The 23,082-nt window shown below is 37.1% G+C and overlaps 3 protein-coding genes across 3 annotated transcripts; all 3 read left to right on the forward strand.

Moving 5' to 3' along the window:
- The first annotated feature begins 3,711 nt into the window (after window positions 1-3,711).
- On the forward strand, window positions 3,712-6,195 carry LOC130740760 (calcium uniporter protein 2, mitochondrial-like). Its single transcript, XM_057593445.1, has 2 exons — window positions 3,712-4,403; window positions 5,415-6,195. The coding sequence occupies exons 1-2, from the start codon at window positions 3,819-3,821 to the stop codon at window positions 5,886-5,888; spliced, it is 1,059 nt and encodes a 352-aa protein (XP_057449428.1). The 5' UTR covers window positions 3,712-3,818; the 3' UTR covers window positions 5,889-6,195.
- An 8,023-nt stretch (window positions 6,196-14,218) lies between these two features.
- LOC130740761 (elongation of fatty acids protein 3-like) lies at window positions 14,219-15,489 on the forward strand. Its single transcript, XM_057593446.1, has one exon. It carries the CDS (start codon window positions 14,355-14,357, stop codon window positions 15,246-15,248), a length of 894 nt encoding a protein of 297 aa, XP_057449429.1. The 5' UTR covers window positions 14,219-14,354; the 3' UTR covers window positions 15,249-15,489.
- A 1,653-nt stretch (window positions 15,490-17,142) lies between these two features.
- On the forward strand, window positions 17,143-18,695 carry LOC130740762 (uncharacterized). The gene is made up of 2 exons (XM_057593447.1): window positions 17,143-17,334; window positions 17,579-18,695. The coding sequence occupies exon 2, from the start codon at window positions 17,649-17,651 to the stop codon at window positions 18,345-18,347; it is 699 nt and encodes a 232-aa protein (XP_057449430.1). The 5' UTR covers window positions 17,143-17,334; window positions 17,579-17,648; the 3' UTR covers window positions 18,348-18,695.
- Window positions 18,696-23,082: the final 4,387 nt, after the last annotated feature.

A 23,082-nucleotide genomic window follows, 5' to 3' on the forward strand; every position in this document is an offset into this window, starting at 1 on the left:
ATTGGTCAATTTACTTTGATGGAAGAATGGCGCGTTCTCCGTGATCAACCACGTTTTTGTAGTCAGGTAGGAGGAAATAGTGGCTCGAGAAGTAGTGGATCTAAGAGATCACACGACAGTGATGCAAGTGGCTCAAACTCTATAGGATCAATTCCTCGTCCAATGGGTAGGGAGGCAGCTAAAAAAAAGAGTAAAAAGAAAATTAGAGAAGATGCCGACGCGGTGGTGGACAAAGAGTGAACGAGATTCATATGCTCAACGTTGGACCGATTTTGAGCAATCTGGGGAAGGTGGATCTAGTACACAACAACCATACTCGACCGAGGTTTTACCCGCTTTTGCAAATCATGTGCGTGCTAGATCCGAGTTGCGTGATTCAAATGTTCATCATGAACTGCAAGCAGATCTAGTGAAGCACATCTGGGCAAAGTTTGGAATGTCTCAGGATTGAAGATGATTTGTATCGTACTATTTACGTTATTTGTGTGTTGTGTGCTTAGTTTTTCCTTGTCTTGCATTTTAAGATATTGTGTGTTTAGTTTGTTGTCTTGCATTTTATTTTAAGAAAATAAAATAATTTCTTGTATGCTTAGTTTGTTGTCTTGCATTTTAAGTTAAGAAAAAAAAAATTATAGTCTATATTTAAAAAAAAACAAATTGTTAAGTGTTTATTATTTTAATTTAATTTAAATCGATAATTGTAATTTTATGTAATTATAAAAACAAAAATATAAAATTAAATAAAAATGTGAAATAAAAAAGTGGTGGGGTAGGGTGTTGAGAGTTAAACAAAACCATTGGAGTGGGTAATTGTTGAAAGTTTGTTGAATTGGAGAGAGAAGATGATGTGGAGTGTTGGAAAGAGAAAAAGTGGGGTAGAAAAGGGTTAAACAAAACATTTTTTGTTTAACCATTGTATATGGTCTAACTACAGTGATTATGCTAACAAAGCTTGCCGGCAATATCCAACCACTAAATTAAAAAACCTACAAAAACCTCAACCACAAACCCCACAAGCATAAAAGTGTGTTATAAGACCATATACAATGGATGGTTTAATTGAGTGTTGAAAATTGTTGAATTTTGTTGAGTGGTTTTAGTGGTTGTTGAAGTGTGTTGAAAGGGATGAGAGAGAAGAAAATTGTTGAACGTTTTCAACAAAATTTAAGTGTCTGCGGTGTGCCACGTGGCGCGAGGCCAGTGGCCACCGCTGGCGCGTGCATCACACGCGCAGACAAGGCGCGTGACGCGCCTTGTTACGCGCCTTGTCTGCAGGAAAGAGAAAGCCTTTTTTTTCTTTACCATGTGTCAGCTTCTGATTCGTGGCTCCAGATGTCTTTTACCCTTATCTTTTGAACTCAATTATTTCATCAAAAAAAATATTTTCTGAAAAAAAAAATTATACCAAAATTCATGATTTTTTTCTTCTCTATAAATAGAGATTTGGTTCGTTTGATTTGGACACAGAAAATAAACCAAGTTTTTCACCCTCTTATTATCTTTCTAACCATCTTATTTATCTATCTATTAGCATTTGTTTTGAAATGGATCCCAACAATCATCATTTCAACACCCAGAATTCTTCAAACAACCCATTTTACAACCAAAATCACAACAACTATGAAGATCCAAATCAAATTTCTTACCAACGTCCACAAAATCCCACCAATAAGTTAAGTGTTTATTGTTTTAATTTAATTTAAATCGATAATTGTAATTTTATGTAATTATAAAAACAAAAATATAAAATTAAATAAAAATGTGAAATAAAAAAGTGGGGTAGGAAAAGGGTAAATAAAACATTTTTTGTTTAACCATTGTATATGGTCTAATGTCAAACAAACAACCCCTATTGTCATCACCACTAATAGATGTCTTCATTTCAAATTGAAAAAACAACAGGTTGAACCGAAACACGATCCTATCAAGTTGCATGAAACATGCCAAAAATAAGACTCAACTCAGTCATGCATATTAAGAGGCCAAACAACATAAAATCAACAAATAAAGAAGTAAAACTTGAGAAGTAATCAAAACTAGATAAGACAATGAGACCGCACACTACAACATTTTGGGTCTACGACAACACCTCTCCTTGCTACGGACGGAAAAGCGTTGTCATAGATTACATTAGAGAACGTTTCTGAAACACGTAGCTTTGGTTCCTCAGACGACCACACTTGCAGAAGCGTTTCCAAAACCAAAGGCAACGCTTTTTTGGGATTAGGAAACGCTTTCCGGGCGTTGCTGTAGATCCAAAATGTTGTAGTGGAATGAACAAACAACAACCAGCAGCTGATGGCATCGTCATCATACTTTCAAACCACATCTAGACCCGTTGCAACAACCCTCAGATATCTCCCAACCAAAACCCTACATAAATTTAAAGGACACCAACGTTGAATTCGAATGCTAAGGTCCAAGTAAAAAGCATTTTTGTATGCATGTATATATCATATCTAGTGTTTTATTGGTAAAATTTAATTTATATGTGTAGACTAGCGGTGTAAAGAGTCATACACATATCTCCGGTCATTTTAAATATTTTTAAATTTAAATTTAATTATTATATAATAAATTGATGAATTATAATTGAATAAATGTGTAAAAACACCGTGAGTACATAGTAATTGAGATATCCATACAAGTCTATCTAATGTGTCTCCCAATTCAGATATGTATATTCTAATTTCAAAAAAAAAAGATATGTATATTCTACTAATGTAACCCACATTGTAGTTCAGGTTCTAAACACAATTTAATCCACATTGCAGTTCAGGTTCAGAATGCACCAGATTGAGAATGAACCTGACTTTAAATCTAATTACCAGACATTATATTTTTATGTTATGTATAACATTTTAATTACCACACATTAAACTATAATATGATTAAAATTTTCATATTCATAGTATTTTTTTTTAAGTATATTCATACTTTTCAATTTGACCCATTGTGAACCTATCTGTAATGTGGGTTAAATTATTAAAATCCATATATCTGGCAGACATTTTACTTGCCTTAAATGGAAAGTCTTATTAAGTAAAGTTTGACCATAATTTCGGTAAAAGATAAAACTAAAGTACTGCAAAATAATTCAACTCATTCCAAAAATACACTCCAATGAAATCCTTAGAAAGCTGGCATTGAATAAAAATGCGAAAACAAAAAACCGCGTGTGTTTGAAGCAACGAAATCCAAACCTAGTCTTCTGTTAAAAGCATATGTCGCGTGCGTGTACGCAGCAACCAGAGGCCGCCACCTCCCATTTTATCGCTATATTGAGTAATGTTTTGCCATTTTTAACTCACTAAAAATGAGCCTAAATCTAATTTTAAATTTCATTAATTCTTCTAATTAGATTAAGATTAGATTGAACCTCTGTCTTCTCTTTCTTTGGGTATTAACCCGTCCCGGTCACAACCTAGTCATCAAATCAAAACAATCATCCCCTAATCATTTTCTCATGATAAATTATTCCTCATTATCTCATCATCCCACGCTACAATCTAGCCCACTCTTGAACTCTCATCCAACCACGTGTCCTCTCTTGAGATCCTTCTAGACGAGAATAACCCAAACAACTCAAATGTTGACGAGTTCCTATGTCATCCCATCCTCTCGCGAGATTTTCAAATTCTCGTAACCGATGTGCATGCCTTATCCATGTTCCATTTGTTTTGGAGACCTATATAACCCTCTCCACTCACCCTTCCATTCTCCTCAACATTCCGTTTTGCTCTCTCTCGCTCTCTCTCTCTCTCTCATCTCTCTCTCTCTCTCTCTCTCCGGAGTTCATTCATCGATCAATCGAATCCATGGCGTTCAAGAAAACCCTCGCCCAGCGTCTCTTCAACATCACCAAGCTCTCGTCGCAAACGCTCACCAACTGCCGAATCTCCTCCTCCTCCGTCAGCGTTTCTTCGAGGGCCACCGCCGAGCGTGGTGGCAGTAGTAGTATTGCTCCAGATCCAGGGGACAATGCCGGCGGCGTTTTCAGGAGGTTCCTCCACAAGCGTGCCGGGTACCAACAACCGGAGGTCCATTCACATTCTCCCCAGATCGCCGGAAACTTGGTGGAGCAGCTCAGGGCGATGGACATTTCACGGAGCCGGATCCGGTTGGAGGGGCTGATCAGCCCGCCGGAGGGGGAGAAGAAGCCGAACGGAATGGAAGGTGTGAGCGTTGAGGATGCGAAGAAACTGCTTAAGGTGGCTCAGGTGGAAATGGTGAAATCTAGACTGAGGGAAACCCAGAAAACCTGCATGCCCCTCTCAGAGTTCATTTCGATCTGCGCTGAACATTGCTCCGATCAGGATCAAGCTGTCAATGTTGCAAAGATGCTAGATGATTCTGCAGCTGTGATTATATTGGGAGATGTCGTTTTCATCAGACCTGAACAGGTAAATATCAATTCATTCCTTTTCTCTGTCCAATCCTGTGATGATGATCATTTCTGTTTTTTGTTTTTTTGTTGATAGAATTTGTAGTTGTGTTTTATTTTTTGGATTATGTTGTTTAGAAATTTTGTTGGGTTGCAACAGAGGGGTTGTAATGGGAATGGTGGAAGAATCATGGATAGGTCAATTTCATCACGCAATTGTCATTTGCTAGTACCCATTTATTTGGAGACTACCGAGGACTGATAATCTTTTTATGATTATTTCTCTTGTTTTCTTTCAACAGGGAATCGAAACCTTGTTGTTTCGCAAGATGTAAAAAGTGTAAAGGATTGATTCATTCCACATTTGAGGTGGTAAATTAGGCCTCTAAAGGACTGCAATATGCCAGCCAGCTTTCTTCCATCACAATCATTCAATCAATTTCATAATTCTGGGGCTTTAGTAATGGGGAATTTGGGTTTTTTCTTTAAATTTTTTGGAGTTTAGTTGGATTTTGGGATCTCTTAGTCATAGGATGAGTGTGCTTACTTTTTTAATAGGATTAAAATTGTATGTGAAAGTTGGGGTTCTAGAATTAGTCCATAAGGAGTGAAATTTTGGGTTCTAGTTTCCTGTCCTGTGGCTAGTAACCCTCTCTTTGCTTATCTGAAATATCATTGTATGCCTTAGGTGAAGGTTATGGTGCATGCTTGCCCTTTCAAGTGGGACTAAAAGGAGTGCCTTCCCTAGAATATCACTAGAATTTGCCCTGAATGTGATAGTTGGGGGTTCTAATCTCAGTTTGTTTATTTTAGATTAAAGTAAATGCTGGTGGGTGAAGGGTTTATTTTGTGCTTTAAGTGGGTAGGTTAGGGTCATGAGTTCTTAGGCTTTAGTAATTTTGTTCTCCTATCCTGTGTTCCTTTTAGGTGCAATTACAAAAAAGTTTTAATTGTGTGATTCCTAGAGGAAAAACCAAAGTAGTTAGTTATAGTCAAGCTTTACCCAAACTCTGTAAAATTTGTGATACAGGTAGCAAAAGCTATCCAGGGTCTGCTCCCTGTACCAGGAGCCAAGGTGCACGAATCATTAAGAAAAGAATTTGAAGAAATGCAGAAAGAGAAGTTGGCCATTGACACAAAAGCCGACACCTTGGTTCGCCGAGAGCTCTGGGGTGGGCTGAGTTTCCTGATATTGCAAACAGTTGGGTTCATGAGGCTCACATTTTGGGAGCTTACTTGGGACGTGATGGAACCAATATGCTTCTATTTGACCTCAATGTACTTCATGGCAGGGTACACATTCTTCCTCAGGACCTCAAAAGAACCATCCTTTGAAGGTTTCTACCAAGCCCGTTTCAGCTCCAAGCAGAAGCGCCTCATGAAGGCTCACAATTTTGACATTGGAAGATATAATCAGCTCAGAGCTGCTTTCCCTCCTACCATGCCTCCAAAGCTTGATTCCTCCATTGCTCTCCCATTTGATTCTGCTATACAGCATCACTGACATGAATTTTAATTGGCCTAAATTCAAAATAATCATATGGAAGGTCCTCAGCAAAATTCTTATTCACTGACTGTTCACAAGCAAATTGCTGCCCCAAGTAGCAAATTTCAGGGATTAGAAAGCCCTATCCACCATTTTGACGAGCATTGGAGAAGATCATTTAGATATATGCTTACGGGTGTGTTAGATGTAGATGCGGCTCTATGTAGAACTAACAAATGCAGAGTGTTCTTTCCAATTTTCCAATGTTAAATACCTCATAGTGACATTACATTTTGTGAAATCAAAGTTTCAGAAATTGTTTAAATACCATTTGTTCACTTTTTTTGTGCATTAATTTGGCATTCCTAAGACATAAAACGTGAAAGAATGGCTTTTATCCCATTAGCTTTGGCCCTGAGATGCAACATAGCCTCTATTGCTATGATGGAACTAGAAAGAAATTTCGAAGTTATGCCTCAAATTTACCACATGATTAAGTTAACTCGCTTGTTTTTTTAAGTTAAAAAGGGATGATTTCAAGGTTCTATCAGTTTTTTGGGGGATCCAAGGATGCATATTAGCCCCCGAAGTTTGGCTTTAGCCCCCAATTCTTAATTTTTATTTGGTTCGAAAAGAAAAGTGATTAGAACGGGAAAAAGAGTGGAAAAAGAGAGTAGAAAGTGAGATAATTTTAAAAGTTGTTTAGTAGAAAAGAATATGGAAAGAAAACAGGAAGAGGAGAGAAAAACATATTTATGAAATGACATAAATATCCTTAAATAATGATAAAGTATGAATTAACTTTTTGATCGATTTATTTTACTATTCATAGTTAAGGAACTTTAAAAACAAAATTGTAATTGAAAATCATATTAGAATACAGTTAATTTTTTATTAATATTAATAATAATATTATTAGTATTTCATTTATTATTATGATATGATGAAAGAGGAGGGGCAGTTTTTACAAATCATCCAAAACATCACCTTCAAGATGCTTACCCCTTGTACTTCCATTTCAATACAAAATTTGGCTTATCTAAAAAAAAAAAATCACCTTCAAGATGCTCTCCCCTATAATGAGGTGAAGATATTTTTAATGGGTAAAAACACCTAGATATAGTTGCGTTTTCATCACAATGTAATTCTTTCTTCACTTTCTCTTTTATTTCAAATTATGTGCAAATGTGTGTATTTAATTCATTATACTTTTTTCAAGTCTGGAAAATACTCATTCCATTATATTTGCGTTTAAGTGTAATTATCATATGACCTACACATGATTATTGAAATTTCTACATTATCTTGTTAATGACAAGGTTGGGGCTAGCCTTTACTAGATCTAATCAGCTTGCATGGTTCGAGCGAGCTGTGAACCCCTATAATGTTATCAATTAATCCACTATTTTTTTTAGTTACGAGAGGAAAGGTTATTTGAAACTAATTATCTTTTTTTTTTCACGATCTTGGTTTCTTTTGTTTGTTCCTCGACTTTTATTTTTCTTTTTTTAAATTCTTTTATTAGCCCCCGAAGTTTGGCTTGAGGGCGATTTAGTCTTTGTTCTTTAAAAGTGTGTATTAATCCCTTAATTTTTTTTAAAATGTGGAAAACAATCATTATGTTGATATTTATGTGAACTTTAAATGAAAAATATCATACGACATTAACATGACCATTTAATTTCATAAGTTATCTCTTTTAATAACCTATGATTCCCTCCGCGTGATCTCGAAAGTAAACTAGATCATTAAACTTCATACTATTTTTTTTACGATGACTTCATATATTCTTGTCTGGTCCCCTATTTTTTCTTTTTAAAATTCTTTTGTTTTATTTTTTCGTTTTATAGCAATTTTTTTATAATTTAAAATTAAAATATTATAAACATTTACATAAAAAATAATGATAAAATTGAGATCTTTTAGCATAGTTAGCCCACGACCCTTCACTTAACTGATAATGTCTTCATTGTTAGTTTTCCTCCGACACCCTACTTTGGTCACATGTTTATTTTACCACCAATGTGTTCTCTAAGACAACCCCATTGGGGTGTTTTGGTAGACTAACCACCGCCCCATTTTGACCATCTCCTGCGCCGCGCTGCTAGGGTTTCCTAACAACCGACGGTAGTGAGACGCTTCCCCAGCCCCTTTGTGCCCTGAACCACCACCCCTTCTGGGGCTGAGCCAATCCTCTTTTCGAAGATGGATCCCTGGCAAAACATTACACTCAGAGAAGATGAGAAAGTGGAGCTCGAGATACCGCTGGATGAAGAGAGGCTGGAGGAAGTTGAAGATGCCTGGCTGATTGGGAGAGTCTTCACCAATAGCTCAGTCAACAATCGTGCTTTCAAGTCAATGGTAACAAACTCTTGGAAGACAAAGAAAGGTTTTGAAGTGAGGGACATAGGAAAGAACCTGTTCACTTTCCGTTTCTTCTCAAAGGAAGACAGGGAAGGGATTCTGGAAGCTGGCCCATCGAAATTTAACCACAATATCATCATACTTAAGGAGCTTCACCCAGACGAAAACCCTAAGGAGGCAGATCTGACCAAAACACTCTTTTGGGTTAGAATCTATGACTTACCAGTGAGCATGAGGAATGAGAAAACAACCCGAAGCATGGGAAACTTGCTGGGGAATTTTGTTGGATGGGATGAGAAGGATGATAGTAGATTGGGCAGTTTCATCATAGTCAGAGTGTGGATCGATGTCTCACAACCACTGAAACGAGGCACCATTATCCCTAGAGGGACAAAGCCACCGATGAAGCTGCTATTCAAGTACGAAAGACTAGCTGATTTTTGCTTTGGGTGTGGAGGTTTGGACCACATCTTGAAGGATTGTGAGATAAAAGAGGATAACTGGCAAGAAGACGACTTACAAAACTTACCCTATGGGCCCTGGGTAAGAGCCTCACCACTGAAACCCACTGGCATGACTGTTATGAGACAGGAGGCTAGAGGAAAACCCCTCATCAAGAAGTTGTTCCCGCAACCAAAAAAAGGGGAATAGAGCAGAAGAAAGTGGAAAGACAGGGGAAAGTAGCAAAGCTGTTAATTTGGGTCAAAACGAAGATAAAGAGGAAGAAAGAGGGGGACAGGAACGGACAGGAATAAATGATGCCCCAAAAGATATGCTGGTAAAGAAAGTCTGTGAGGATTTAATTATTGAGTCTTTGGTGAATTGCTCTCTACAGGGAAACACAACTAAGGCGCCTTTAAGGACAGGGGAAGAGGTAGTGGAAGCATTAAATATGAAGGATAGTGGGCAGAATAAGACAGAACCCACCCCCAAAGTGGTCCAACAAACGACAATATCAAAGGAAATTGTGTCCCCCACTAAGGAGGTGAGTAGGGATGAGGAAAACACTGAAACCAAAGGCCCGAGTGGAAAGAAATGGAAAAGGCTGCAGAGGTGCCTCCCCTTAGAGAAACAGAACCCAATCCAAGAAGCAGCAAAGAGAAAGGATTGGAACGATGACTTAGCAACAGACATGGAGACAGAAGGATACCCAGTTTTTCATAAACAGAAAATGGAAGCGGCGAGGACTGGTGAACAGTCCCGCCGAGAGTTATGAAACTCATAAGCTGGAACTGCCGTGGTCTTGGGGCACCACAGGCAGTTAGAGCTTTGCGAAAGCTCATACAGTTGGAACGCCCTGACCTTGTTTTCTTGATGGAGACGAGGAAAAAAGCAAACGAAATTCAGAAACTACGAAACATTGGAGGAATGGCACATGTTATAGCAGTAGACTGTGCAGGTGAAGGAAGATCGAGAGCTGGAGGGATAGCTTGCATTTGGGGCTCCTCCATAGATACAACCCTTATATCTATGTCCCCAAACCACATGATGATGGAACTGAAGCATACAACTAGTGATGTGAGCATGAAGGTGACTGGCATATATGGATATCCAGAAGCAACAAATAAAAACAAAACTTGGGATTTACTTAGATCCCTCACCCCACTATCTGAGGTGCCTTGGATGTGCATGGGAGACTTTAACGAGATATTGAATGAAGGAGAGAAAAAGGGTGGAAACGGGTTTCATTTTGAAGGGGCCAAAGCCTTCCAAGAAGCTATTGATGACCGTGGACTAGTGGATTTGGGCTTCTATGGTTACAAATACACTTGGTCAAATAGAAGAAGGTTGCCAGACAAAATAGAGGAAAGATTGGATCGAGCTATTGCAAACGAGAAGTGGAGACAGATTTGGTCTTTCTCTGAAGTTGATCACTTACACAGGTTCAGGTCTGATCACAATCCGATAGCAATTTCAATTTCAGAAAAGAAAAGAAGTCGAAAGAAGAAAGAGAAGATGTATAGATTCGAAGAGATGTGGCTTAGAAATGAGGAATGTGAGCAAGTAGTAAAGCACTCGTGGCCTAGTGGTTTCAATGATATAACATCAAAGCTTGGTTGTGTTGCTGCAAATTTAAAGGAATGGGCAGATGTCTCTATTGGAAGTGTGCCAAGAAGAATAAAAGACCTGTTGAAAGCACTCAAAAAGTTACAAGCAGCACGAGATAATGATCGAGTCAGGACTGAAATCATGGAGAAAGAGAAAGATCTTGAAGAGCTAATGAGACTAGAGGAAGTTATGTGGAGCCAACGATCAAGAGCAACTTGGTTGGCTCATGGAGACCGAAACACCAAATTTTAACATAGAAAGGCATCACAAAGACAGTCACGAAACCAGATTGACAGAATAAAAGATGACAATGGGGCTGTGTGGAAAGAAGAGGAAGACATTGAGGAGGTACTCACCAGCTACTTTCAAAACCTTTTTAGCTCAACAAACCCAAGAAATTGTGAGGTTGTAACTTTTCTTGTCAAAGATAGGGTGACAAATGAGCATAAAACATGGCCGGAAACTCCATTCATAGAAGAAGAGGCCATAATTGCTTTGAAGCAAATGCACCCAACCAAGGCCCCCGGAATTGATGGCACACCGGCCTTATTTTACCAAAGATTATGGCCAATCATTCAAGATGAGGTATGCAGCATTCTGAATGATGGAATGGACCCAAGCCAAATCAACAAAACCCTCATTGCACTCATTCCCAAGGTAAAGAAGCCGGAACATGCAAAGGGCTTTCGACCTATAAGTCTTTGCAATGTGATTTTCAAGCTGGTAACAAAGACAATAGCAAACCGACTGAAAGGGATCCTAAATGATATAGTAGATGAGACTCAAAGCGCTTTTGTCCTAGGACGCTTAATCACAGATAATGCTATTGTGGCCCATGAATACTTCCACTACATGAGAAGAAAGACAAGAGGGGTGAAAGGAGTTATGGCACTCAAGACCGACATGTCCAAGGCCTATGATCGCGTTGAGTGGCCATTCTTGAAAAGCACTTTAGAGCAAATGGGGTTCCCCACAAAGTGGACAAATCTGATTATGAGTTGTGTGACAACGGTATCCTTCCAAGTGATGCTAAATGGGCAGCCGTGCAAAAGTTTTAAACCGGAAAGGGGTCTTCGCCAAGGTGACCCTTTGTCACCATACTTATTCATTCTTTGCTCAGAGGTACTGTCAGCTATGGTAAATTCAAAGGTGGTAGATGGCAGCTTACATGGCATCAAAATCACACCCTCAGCACCTATGGTTTCCCACTTACTCTTTGCGGACGATAGCGTTCTCTTTGCAAGAGCCACAGTGGCTGAAGCAACAGTTCTCAAAGGTATTCTCCAAGACTATGAAACTTTTTCCGGACAAAGAATCAACTTTGACAAATCTGATCTCTCCCTAAGCCGAAATGTGCCTAGCCCCCGAATTATTGAGTTGGAACAACTCCTTGGTGTTAAGGCGGTGGAGAGACATGAGAAGTACTTGGGCCTTCCGACAATTGTGGGAAGATCAAAGATGCAAGTCTTCAACTTTGTCCGTGATCGAATCTGGAAAAAGATCAAATGTTGGAAAGAAAAAACCTTGTCGGGAGCGGGAAGAGGGGTCCTCATAAAATCCGTAGCACAAGCCATCCCATCCTATGTGATGGGCCTCTTTCTCCTCCCAAGCACACTTTGCACCCAAATTGAAAGGATGATCAACAGCTTCTACTGGGGAGGAAATGCGGAAACAAGACGAATGAGTTGGATAAAGTGGGACTCTTTGGCTATACCAAAAAGCTTTGGAGGACTAGGCTTCAAATCCTTCCATGAATTCAACAAAGCAATGCTTGGTAAGCAATGGTGGAGGCTTCTGAACAGGGAAGAATCCTTCATGGCAAGGATAATGAAAGCTCGATACTACCCAAAGAGTGTGATAGGAGAAGCGAGAAGAGGAACCAACTCAAGTTTCCTATGGAAAAGCTTGTTTGCAGCTAAGGAAATGATTGAGAAAGGAAGTATGTGGAAAGTGGGAGATGGAAAACAAATTGATATCTGTATAGACTCTTGGCTACAAAACTCTCACAGCGGGAAGATTGTCACAACAAGAGAGGCAGGGTGTACAACTCAAAAGGTTAATCAACTAATGGAAGAAGATGGGAAGACATGGAATGAACCATTAATCAGAGGTATGTTTCTGCCAATAGATGTGGGAAAGATTCTGCAAATTCCCCTATCCCCCACGAATTCCAGGGATAAGATAATATGGAAAGAAAGTGTCAACGGGCAATACACTGTTAAGGGAGGGTATAAAGTGTTGCGTGACCAAAGAAGGACCAAAGCAGAGGCAGGACCTTCAAACTCTAGAGGATCACAACTCTGGAAAAAGATTTGGGCGGTACAAGTGCTTCCCAGCTGCAAGGAATTTATATGGAGAGCCAGCAAAGAGGTTCTCCCAGTGTATGCAAATCTGAGACATAGGGGCATTGATCTTGATACCGTGTGCCAGAGCTGTGGTGAGTCAGAGGAGACCATAATGCATGCCCTGTTCTCTTGCAACAACACGCGTAGAATCTGGTTTGGCTCTCATTTAAACATCCAGGTACCAGGGGAGGAAAGCATCAGTTTCAGAAGTTGGCTGGAAAATATACTAACTCACCCCAACTCAGAGACTATGGCAGATATCTTTAACCTGATGTGGACAGTGTGGAAAAGGAGAAACGCCATGGTTTTTGAAGGGGAATTATGGACTTTTGAGCAAACTCTGTCAAAAGCAATGCAAACCTGTGTGATAAAAGACAAGCAACAAGATGACTTCTTTCAGGAAAAGTCCCCCACTACATGGCTACCCCCTGCATGTGACCTCTACAAACTAAATGTTGATGCAGCAAACAAGCAAAACGGAACGGGCTTTGGTGCCATCATCAGAAATGACAAGGGAGAAACGATGGCAGCAGCAACACGTTTGTGGCAGGCTCAAGATGATCCAACAATGGCAGAAGCTCTTGGAGCAAAATGGGCATTGGAATGGACAAGACAGCTAGGCTTCACCCATATAGCGTTGGAAACCGACTCTTTGATCCTCGTTCAACAATGGCAGAATAACAACCTAGGAGAATCCTACCTACATGATGTAATTAGGAGCTGTAAGCTCATAGCTGTGCATTTTATTTTGTTTTCTGTTTCACATGTCAAGAGGACTGGCAACCGAGTTGCTGATTTTCTAGCAAATTTAGCTTTTAGTTACCATGACAAATGTTGGATTGAAGAAGATCCCCTTGGGGCTTCTAACTTGATCACTCTTGATGTATCTCCAGCAGTTTCATCTGCTTCTTCTTGAATGAGAAACAGAGGATTGAACTTCAAAAAAAAAAAAAGACTACCCCATTGGGTGTTGTTGTCCAGAGGAACCTTCTTGCGAGTATGTCCCATATAGCTTCTCAACCACGAAATTGAAAAGTTTAGGAATGAGGTCTGCGAAAGTTTTGTTAGGCCCTACGGTAAACGCCCTACCACTAGAAGATCTAGGAAGCTAGGTCGAGCAGTTAAACAAGTCTTTCTAACCAGCTAGTTGTACCTCTGGTGTGTCTTTATATTGAGAATTACATATATATATATATATATATATAAGACAATAATTAGTGTTCTTTTGTGTCGTTTTCTCTTCCTTACTGCAAATTTGACCACCGCTTAGTGCTCGGACTGTAGAGCAAAATATAAGTCATACATCAAGTAGCTGTTATGAACTTATGATACCTAGTCCAAGAAAAAAAGTGTTTCATACAGGACCAAAAGAAAATATCTTGCTCTTTTTGGTTATAGACGTAGTTTTCAGTTGGGTGTTATTCTTGGTGGCAAACACAATTCAATATTCATGGCCATTCCGTGTTGTCCAGATCAATCACATATATTTGACACACCAACCAACAACGCCAACGCATATGTACACTCTAAGCCACAAATTTAATTTTAACCCCCCCTTTTTCTCTATCTCCCTTTTTAACCCTTTGCCGACTCAAAACAGAATTCAAAACAACCATTAAAATGCCACTAAATTTAAACACAATGAAGAACTAAAGTGAGAGGAACAAAAGGAGCAGAGTCTCCGATCACCGTCACGGCCGCACCCTCCTCCACCACCACCACCACAATGGGTAAAGCCTCGGCGGCGATTCAGACCCTCAGCTTCTACCTCTCCGAACACCCTTCTATTGTAGGATTCCGATGGAGCCACGCCCAATCCTGGGGCTCCACCTGGTCCTTCCTCTTCACCTCAATCGCCGTTTACATCGTCATCTCCCTCTTCCTCCACCTTCTACTTGCCATATTTCTCCGCCGTGGCCGACCCGTCCCTCTAGGTCCATTACCGGCGATCCATTTCCTCTCCGTGGCCCTCGTCTCCGCCACCATCTTCGCCGGAATTCTGCTCTCCGCCGCCACGGAAATTAAAGAGACACGGTGGTTCTGGCGCCGGTCAAAAACCCCTCTCCAGTGGCTCCTCTGTTTCCCTCTCGGTACACGCCCCTCCGGCCGAGTCTTCTTCTGGTCCTACGTCTTCTACCTCTCGCGCTTCCTTCACATGTTGAGGACCGTCTTCGTCATCCTACGACGTCGTAAGCTCGTGTTCTTCCAGCTCTTCTACCACTCAATCTCCGCCTTCACGTCGTTCCTCTGGCTGGAATACTCGCAGTCGTTTCAGGTGCTGGCCATTCTGTTCACAACGCTGGCGTACGCCGTCATGTACGGTTACCGGTTTTGGACCGCCGTCGGGTCGTCGGCGCGTGGCGCGTGCTTCCCGCTTGTGTTGAATTGCCAGGTGGCGCTGTTGGGGTGCAATCTGGTGTGCCATGTTGGGGTGCTTCTGATGCATTTCTTTAAAGGTGGGTGCAATGGGATTGGTGCTTGGGTGCTCAATTCTGTGCTGAACGGTGCCGTTTTGTTTCTGTTTCTCAATTTTTATGTGAGGTTGTATCTTGGGAAGAAGAGGAAGGTGAATTGTGTTGGAGAAGAGGAAGCAGGTGCAGACAAACTGAAGTCCAATTAATGCACAAGGGATTTAGAATAATGTGTTTTTAATCTATGATGTTTTTGGGGTCCAAAATGTTAATCTGTTGATACGGACCATCTTCATTTTTTTTGTAAGAAGCATGCAGGTCTGTCTCTACATGAATCAAATACAATAGGCAGTTAGAATTTTTGTTGAGTATGATAAATTATGTAAGTTATATATACACACTAATCTCTACAATGAAAGAAAGTGTATGATCATGTTAATTACTTGCAAACTGCGTTTGTATTTTTATTAAACTTGACATGGATCCATATTGAAGCCAACGTTTTTACAAGTGGGAAAGTAGAAAAATTACAAACTAAAACTGACTAACTAACAAATTTCTAAAATCTAATGCCCCCTCAAGATTGGGGGTTAAATATTGAGGATCTCCAGCTTGGAACATAGCTGCTTGAAGAGAGAAAGAGGTGATGGCTTGGTCATGATATCAGCAAGTTGTGGTGAGATTTTACATGGAATAAGCGTAGAAAACCAGAAGCAACATTTTTTCAGATAAAATAACAATCAATTTCTATATGTTTTTGGATTGCTTATGAAAAATAAATGTATTGTGAGCAAGGTAGATACTATACATATTGTCAAAAAAATACAAAAAGACAGATCGAACATTGATCTAAATCTTGACAGCACTTAATAATTCATTAGTAACATTTGCAATGACTTTGTATTCAGCCTCTACAGAAGAACATACCACAATGGACAGTTTTTATTTTAGAGCAGCATCATCATATGCAGAAAGAAAAAGAGATGACTATGATAAAAATAAAAGTACGTCCTTGTCCAGGTGCAGCTAGCATTCAATTTGGGATTGGGATCCATAGGGAGAGATTGAGGTTTGGAAGCCAAAAAAACCTGTATCCTCAAGTAATGAGAGTGCATATTTTCTTTCACAAAGGTAGATAGATACCTTGTGAGGACTTCGCTAGTTCCACTCCTAAAACATATGTAGGATCACCCAAGACCTTTAACTTGAAGAGTTTTTGGAGCAGGTGTTTTGATTGTTGAAGGCTATCTTTGTTAGTTCCTTCTACAAGGATATTGTCCACATAAACCAACACTGGAAGAAAATAGTATCGACCCCGACACTAATATTTGACTAAACCCAAAATAAAGATGTCACTATTTAAAAAGTAGTGTCGGCTAATCTAACTTTATAGTTGATAAAAGGCGACTCTATTTCATTTGTCATGTTGTTGATGGTCATGCCATTTGCCATTTGGACTTCAATAATGGTGGACGCGTTGAAGGAATTGGGTCGTGATTCACTCAAGGCGACAAGTGGCAGTCAAGGCCTACAACCTTCAATAATGGTGCAAGGGGGGCCTTGGTGATCTCACACCCTTTTCAGCTATTTATGTATGTTTGAGGGTCTTGACAACCTAATGCCCTTTTTGGTGTTTTATATATGTATGAGTCATTTTTTTTTTTAACTTAGGCCCATATGTTAGATGTTTAGGATCATGGTTAACCTATTGTAATGGGAAGGTTTACTTAAATATAGAAAAAATAACCCGATTTAGAATTCACATTTGTAGAGCTCTGGATCTAGTTCGTGGTTTACTACGAGAACATCATTGACATGATTTCATAATTCCTGTTTTTAAAATTCCCATTTTTTGGGGACATTTTTTTTCAGTAATTTAATATTAATCATGTGAATGTGATTCATTTTTCCTATTTAAACCCTCTAAATTAATTTTTTTAGTTACAAAAAATTATTAGGGTGTGCATATTGTAAAATGAATATGCAAAATAAGCCCCTTCCTTGCAAACTTCCTCCTCAGGCCTGGCCTGGATCCAATAACTCTTAAAAGCCCAATATTCCACGAAACTAAAGAGCAGGTCTGTTCACACGCACAATAATAGCCCATAAAATAACTGTTAAAACAGAATCCGGTAAAAAAGTGAAGAATCAAAGACGAGTGCGTGGCCGAGAATTCCAGAAAATACCTGGAAACTTCTACAAGGTTTTCGCAGGTCACCACCAATTTTAGGGCTTTGCACTCCTCAATCGATTCATCTCTCCGATCACAATTTCTTCCATCTTCTCCTTCCAATCGTAAGTTTCTCTCTCAAATTGCTATTTCATTATGAATTCCTGTTCTTAATTTTCTACATCGATTTTCTGTTATGAGATTTCCATGTTTATTTTTCTCGTTTTGTTCTACCGTCACATGATTTGCAATTTCAATTGGTAGACCTAGATTCATCCTTTGTTTGAATAATTGTGGATCTTCGTGCAATTCGGTTTCAATCTTCATGTGACATTGTCGGTGATGATGATGCGATATTTTTTTTTCCAGAAACATTGAAGGGTTCCGTTTAATTTGTTTGGGAAATCTGAAGATCTAGCTAAGGAGGTTAGAGAGACAAATGGCGAGTGGTTATGGCGAATCAACGCGAGCGGCTCCGAGCACATCTTGCTCGGGGAACAGTCCTAACGATGCTGGTGATTTTGAATGCAATATATGCTTTGAATTGGCTCAGGACCCAGTGATCACTCTCTGTGGTCACCTCTTCTGCTGGCCGTGCCTTTATCGGTGGCTTCATCATCACTCCCAATCTCAGGAGTGCCCTGTCTGCAAAGCCCTCATTCAGGAGGAAAAACTGGTTCCTCTTTACGGGAGGGGCAAAGCACCGACCGATCCCAGGACTAAATCTTATCCTGGAATGGAGATCCCTCGACGTCCTTCTGGTCAGAGGCCACAGACCGCGCCTCCCCCTCCTCCGCCCGGTGCTGCCAACCCTTTTGGGAGTTATGGGTTTGGACTCATGGGAGGTTTCATTCCCATGGCAACAGCCAGGATTGGAAACTTCACTCTTTCCACTGCTTTTGGCGGCTTTATCCCGTCTTTGCTCAACATTCACTTCCACAGCTTCCAGGACACCACAGTCTACGGGACAACCTCTGGTTACCCCTTTGGGTTTAATGCGTTTAATGGAGTAGGGAGCTCGCAAGGTTTTCCGCAGGCGACAACAGGTCAGGTGCAGCAGCAGGAGGACAGTGTTTTGAAGAATCTGCTTTTGTTGATTGGATTTCTTGTTCTTCTTACTGTCATTTTCGTTTGGTAATTGGTATTTGGCAGTGTCTTTTTGTGTGAAGGTAACCATGCTTCTTTTTCACCCCCTTGTTGTGTGTGTAAATACTTTAGCTGACTTTATGAGGGAATTGAGAATGCTGCCTGTTTGGTTCTTTATCAACTGTATTATAAGCATCTGCAGTAAACTAAAACTGCAGCATGCTTGGTTCTTTATGAACTGTATAATAAGCTTCTGCTGTAAACTTTCTAGCTTCTATCAACATTTAAACTTGGGACCTGACAATTGTGTTCCAACACAACTACTAGTGTACTAGTACCATCCAGGCCACAAACGCCAATCTTCTGCTGTTAAATTGAATGCTGCCTGTTTGACTCTTAATCATTTGCATGTTCATTCACTGTCTTGTAATAACTTCTCTATGTTGTAACACATTTGATCTGAAATCCTTGGTTGTTAGGTTTGTGGAAAAAGATTTAGATTAAAGTGAGGAGTGTACTAAAGTGTCGAGTAATAACTATTGATTATACAATTAACAAATGAAATTGTGATGAAAGATATGTTCATGTTAAACAAACTATGCTATTAGATTTTAAACTTTGTGTAATTCCATACTATTCCTTGAAAAGTACACATCTTACTTTAAGCTCTCTAATCTCATAAAAATAGCTGAATTTCTAGTATCTGGTGGCTTGTAGCTTCACAGTGGAATTGTGAGGTCATTAGCACAAGTATGACTAGTTGTATCTAATTTTTGGCAGAGACGGTGGTGTGGTTTTAGATGAATAAAAGTTGTAGGATGTCGTTCAAAATGAGGTATGGTATGTATTTGCATAATTTTGAAAGGTATGATTGGATTGCATTTTAGGGATACTGAAATCATATAGTGCAAGCAACTAGCTTTTTCTGTAATATAAGATCAATAAGATCAATAGAATGAACTATTTTTGGATTTTAATTTATGACAAAAGTTTCTTCCCGGTTTTGTTTTCTCTATTGGTATATTGAGTTATGTTATAAACATACTTTCTAACATAGTCCTATAAGCTTTGGTACAAGTTGAAATTGATGTGAAATCTTCTACATTATGTAGGGTCCACTCTTAATTTGATAGTGAGGCTCACATGGAAACTTAAGGTCTTAGAAACCTAGAAGAGAGATGCTATTTATTACGAATACGAAATGCATGAATATAACTGACTACTGAGCAATTAGAGATCGCTAGCCGTGATGATTTTGATTTTAATAGATTTCAAGGGTGTATTCAAGATTTTCTTGTGCGAGGTTGAAATCAAATAATAATAAAATGTCACTGAATATTTTTTATACCTTAAATGATAAAAAAATTATTTAAATACAAATTTTCCTTTTGTCATAGTAATAGACTTATCTAATATTGTATCAATTAATAACAATCTTTTCAACAATTTTTCATTTAATATATAGAACTAAAAAGTTTCATTTAAAAAAAAGTTTGTTCGGTAGATGTTGTTGATACATAAAGTGTTAGAACAACATGTATTGCACTATGTTGCACAAGTGAAAATATTGTTGATTTTTCAACTGCAACTAGCTTCTTGTAAAACTAGGATAATTGAACATTTTTTATGAGTTAAGATCTCGTAAAACATTTAAACGGTTTTAGCTTATTTTTTTTTCAACTTGAAAAAACCACCTGCATAAAATTTCTCAAGAAGCTCTCTTTATGAAATTAAATTGCATATTTCTCTAGCGATGTGTGAAAATAGTGACTCGGAATTGAAAAAACGCATAACATGATTTTTTCTTTCTTTATACATCACATTTTCACTTGAAGTATTCTGGGGATATCCAGATTATGGTAGATTAGTTTTTTCCATCTAAAAGTATAATCAATGTTTGTGTAGCCAACTTTTGTTACAACTATAGTGTGTACTTTTAAGAATTATTTTTTATAAAAAAATGACATTGGAAAATTGATATATATATTTAAAGTTTGCACTAACTCTTCAGATATTAAAATATTTTTGAGAAAGGAAGACATTGACCTGATTCAAATTTCATCAATTATCCACTAACAAAATATATATACAAAATATTATCTATTGGTCATAAAGGCGAAATCATGTGGGGTTTATATTTGGACTTACAGATCAAAATATGCATACGACGAAACAAGAGGGAAAAAAATCCAAGGTTCTGGTATGAATCGCCTTAAGCCTTTAATGATGATGCACAAGAAGTCAATCGTTAATTAATGTAGGAAGTTGATTCACTTTATTCTGCATAATAGTTCCAAAGAAATCTTATTAGTTATGCCACTTGGCTTCTCGAGAGCTCTATGAAGTCAATTTGAAGGTAAGTGCCAAGGGAACTCATTAAATTCTTCCCGTTCTTTCTGTCTAAGTTCCGCATCAGACGAACCCATGAATTTATTGCAAGCACAGAAAAAATTTGTATTAAAAACTTAATTAGGCTTGGCTTGTTTCTTAATTAATGTCTCAAGTAAAATCAAACAGTAAAAAAAAGGCAAATAAATCATCTTATTAAATCACAGAGTGAGTGAACTAAACATGAAAATAATCCAGCAGCTTACTCTCTAATGTAGTATGTACAACAAATCTGCCATGATGATATGTAAAAATTAATTAGAAAAATGACAAAACATTGAAATTATAGAACGTCTCCAATGTCTTGGCTGTCAAATTATTGTATTGTCTTGCATATATATTGCATTTGGTTTTGATATATAGCAGTGAGTGAGCATCAAAGCATGGCCCTTTCATGAATTACAGCCGACTTTCTGGCCGTTTTTGGCGGCGACCGCTTCTAACCAGCCATTTGTGTCGGTGATCAACATATATTATTTAAGAAAACAGAGACCATTAAGCACATCCATCATTTATTGAAATTAGTTTGTTAGACTTTGTAACTATTTTTTTCTTAACTAAGCTATTCATACCGCAAAGTTAATCTCTCCCTTCACAATCTATATATATATATGTAAAGGAGACTTGAACTTTTTTGCATTGATTACCTTACATTTGTATTAAATACATTAGATAATAAAATACAAACTAAAAAAATAACTGCATCTACTTTATTATTCATTATATTAATTAATAATTGTTAAACTTTTCAATTTTCTAATTTAAAATAAAAACATTTCAATTTCCCATATTTTAAAATAAATTTTAATATTTATTAAGTTTTAACTATCAATTATAACTTGAGAACAAATTTTGAATAATAATAATAATAATTTAAATTGACTACTTTTACATTAATAAAAATATATAGTAAAATAAATTTTACATATATAACTAATTGTAAAAAAATTCAAATTCTTATATATTACGATTAAAATTATTATTTTAATTTTAATTATTAATCATAAGTTGGTGAATTTTAAAAATTAACCAATAAAACTTATTACTACATTTTAAATATAAATAAAATTAAGTACAAAAGTTAGATATCATCTTAATAAATTATATATATATATATATATATATATATATATATATTGGACTTGAGATCTACATTACTGGCACGATTGACATAAGGTTGAAAAAATGAAAAGATACAAAAATAGAAAAAATTAATATCTTTTAAATAAAATAAGCATGTTAAATATTGAAATTAGTTAATGGTTGAATTCTTTTTGTAAGTATATATTTTGAAAATTACTTTTAAAATATGAAATGATTATGCATGTTGTTTAAATTAACTATAATGAAGTTTTGTATTATTTAAAAAAATAATTTTAAATTTCCTTGTGAATTTTCTTAATATTGATAGTAATAAATTATTGATGAATATTTTATGTTATTAATTTTATTGTTAACTGTTAATTTTTAATTTTCATTTTCTTATAGAAAAGAATAATTTATTACGTAGTACTTAAAAATAGTTAGAATATTAACTATCAATCATAAAATCAGAGAAAAAAATTAAGAAATATATTATATGTAGACAATATTAATAATTTAAATTAAATAATAGTAAAGATAAAATTTATTAATGAACAATCTAGAAAAATAGTTTCAAAATTAAATAAATGTCTCTATAAGATATTTACTATTAAATATATTGTATGTGTGTATTATTTGAAAAATAATTTCAAATATTTTTTTTTTGATCTATTATATAGTAGTAAAAATAATTTCTAAAGTTTTCTTATGTATTAATGATATTTTCCTTTTCAAATTTTTTAATTAAATTTCAGTAATATCCTTTATTTACATAAAGGAACTCCAATACAAGTAATTTAATGCAACAAAGGAACTCTAATACTATATATTTACATGTCTAAACACAATAATTTTTTTCTATTATATCTATACTGAAGAAATATTTGAGTATTTATTATTTATATAATTAAACTATAGTAATTTTCATATAATATTAAAAAATGTTGTAAATAAACTCGTGCAACGCACGGGTATAATATTTAGTTAACGTATTAGGAGCTGATATTTTTTTGTTCACACGTTAAGCTGCTTCTAACAAAAATTATTGTTTTTTATTCATTTAAATTCTTAATAAGAAAATTTAGTGTGATATTAGACTAATTATATTTTTTTTTTGTAGCACGCACCTTAAAATGAATGGTACATCAACACTACAATTATCATGAATGTCTGTATTTTTTAATATTGATATTTAGTAAACATAATAATGTAATATGATTCATATAACCGGCGTTATTAGTGAACTAAGACTTTTATTGTTGACTAAAGCAGCTAATTTGTTACATACCACACTCAACAAGAGCGACCATAAAAAA

Source organism: Lotus japonicus, chromosome 2 (genome assembly GCF_012489685.1).
Source record: "Lotus japonicus ecotype B-129 chromosome 2, LjGifu_v1.2".
Lineage (NCBI taxonomy): Eukaryota > Viridiplantae > Streptophyta > Magnoliopsida > Fabales > Fabaceae > Lotus > Lotus japonicus.

Coding starts and splice junctions, on each gene's coding strand:
- LOC130740760 (XM_057593445.1), top strand. CDS start 3,819: ATGGCGTTCAAGAAAACCCTCGCCCAGCGTCTCTTCAACATCACCAAG. Junction 4,404..5,414: donor TTTTCATCAGACCTGAACAG/GTAAATATCAAT, acceptor TTTGTGATACAG/GTAGCAAAAGCTATCCAGGG.
- LOC130740761 (XM_057593446.1), top strand. CDS start 14,355: ATGGGTAAAGCCTCGGCGGCGATTCAGACCCTCAGCTTCTACCTCTCC.
- LOC130740762 (XM_057593447.1), top strand. CDS start 17,649: ATGGCGAGTGGTTATGGCGAATCAACGCGAGCGGCTCCGAGCACATCT.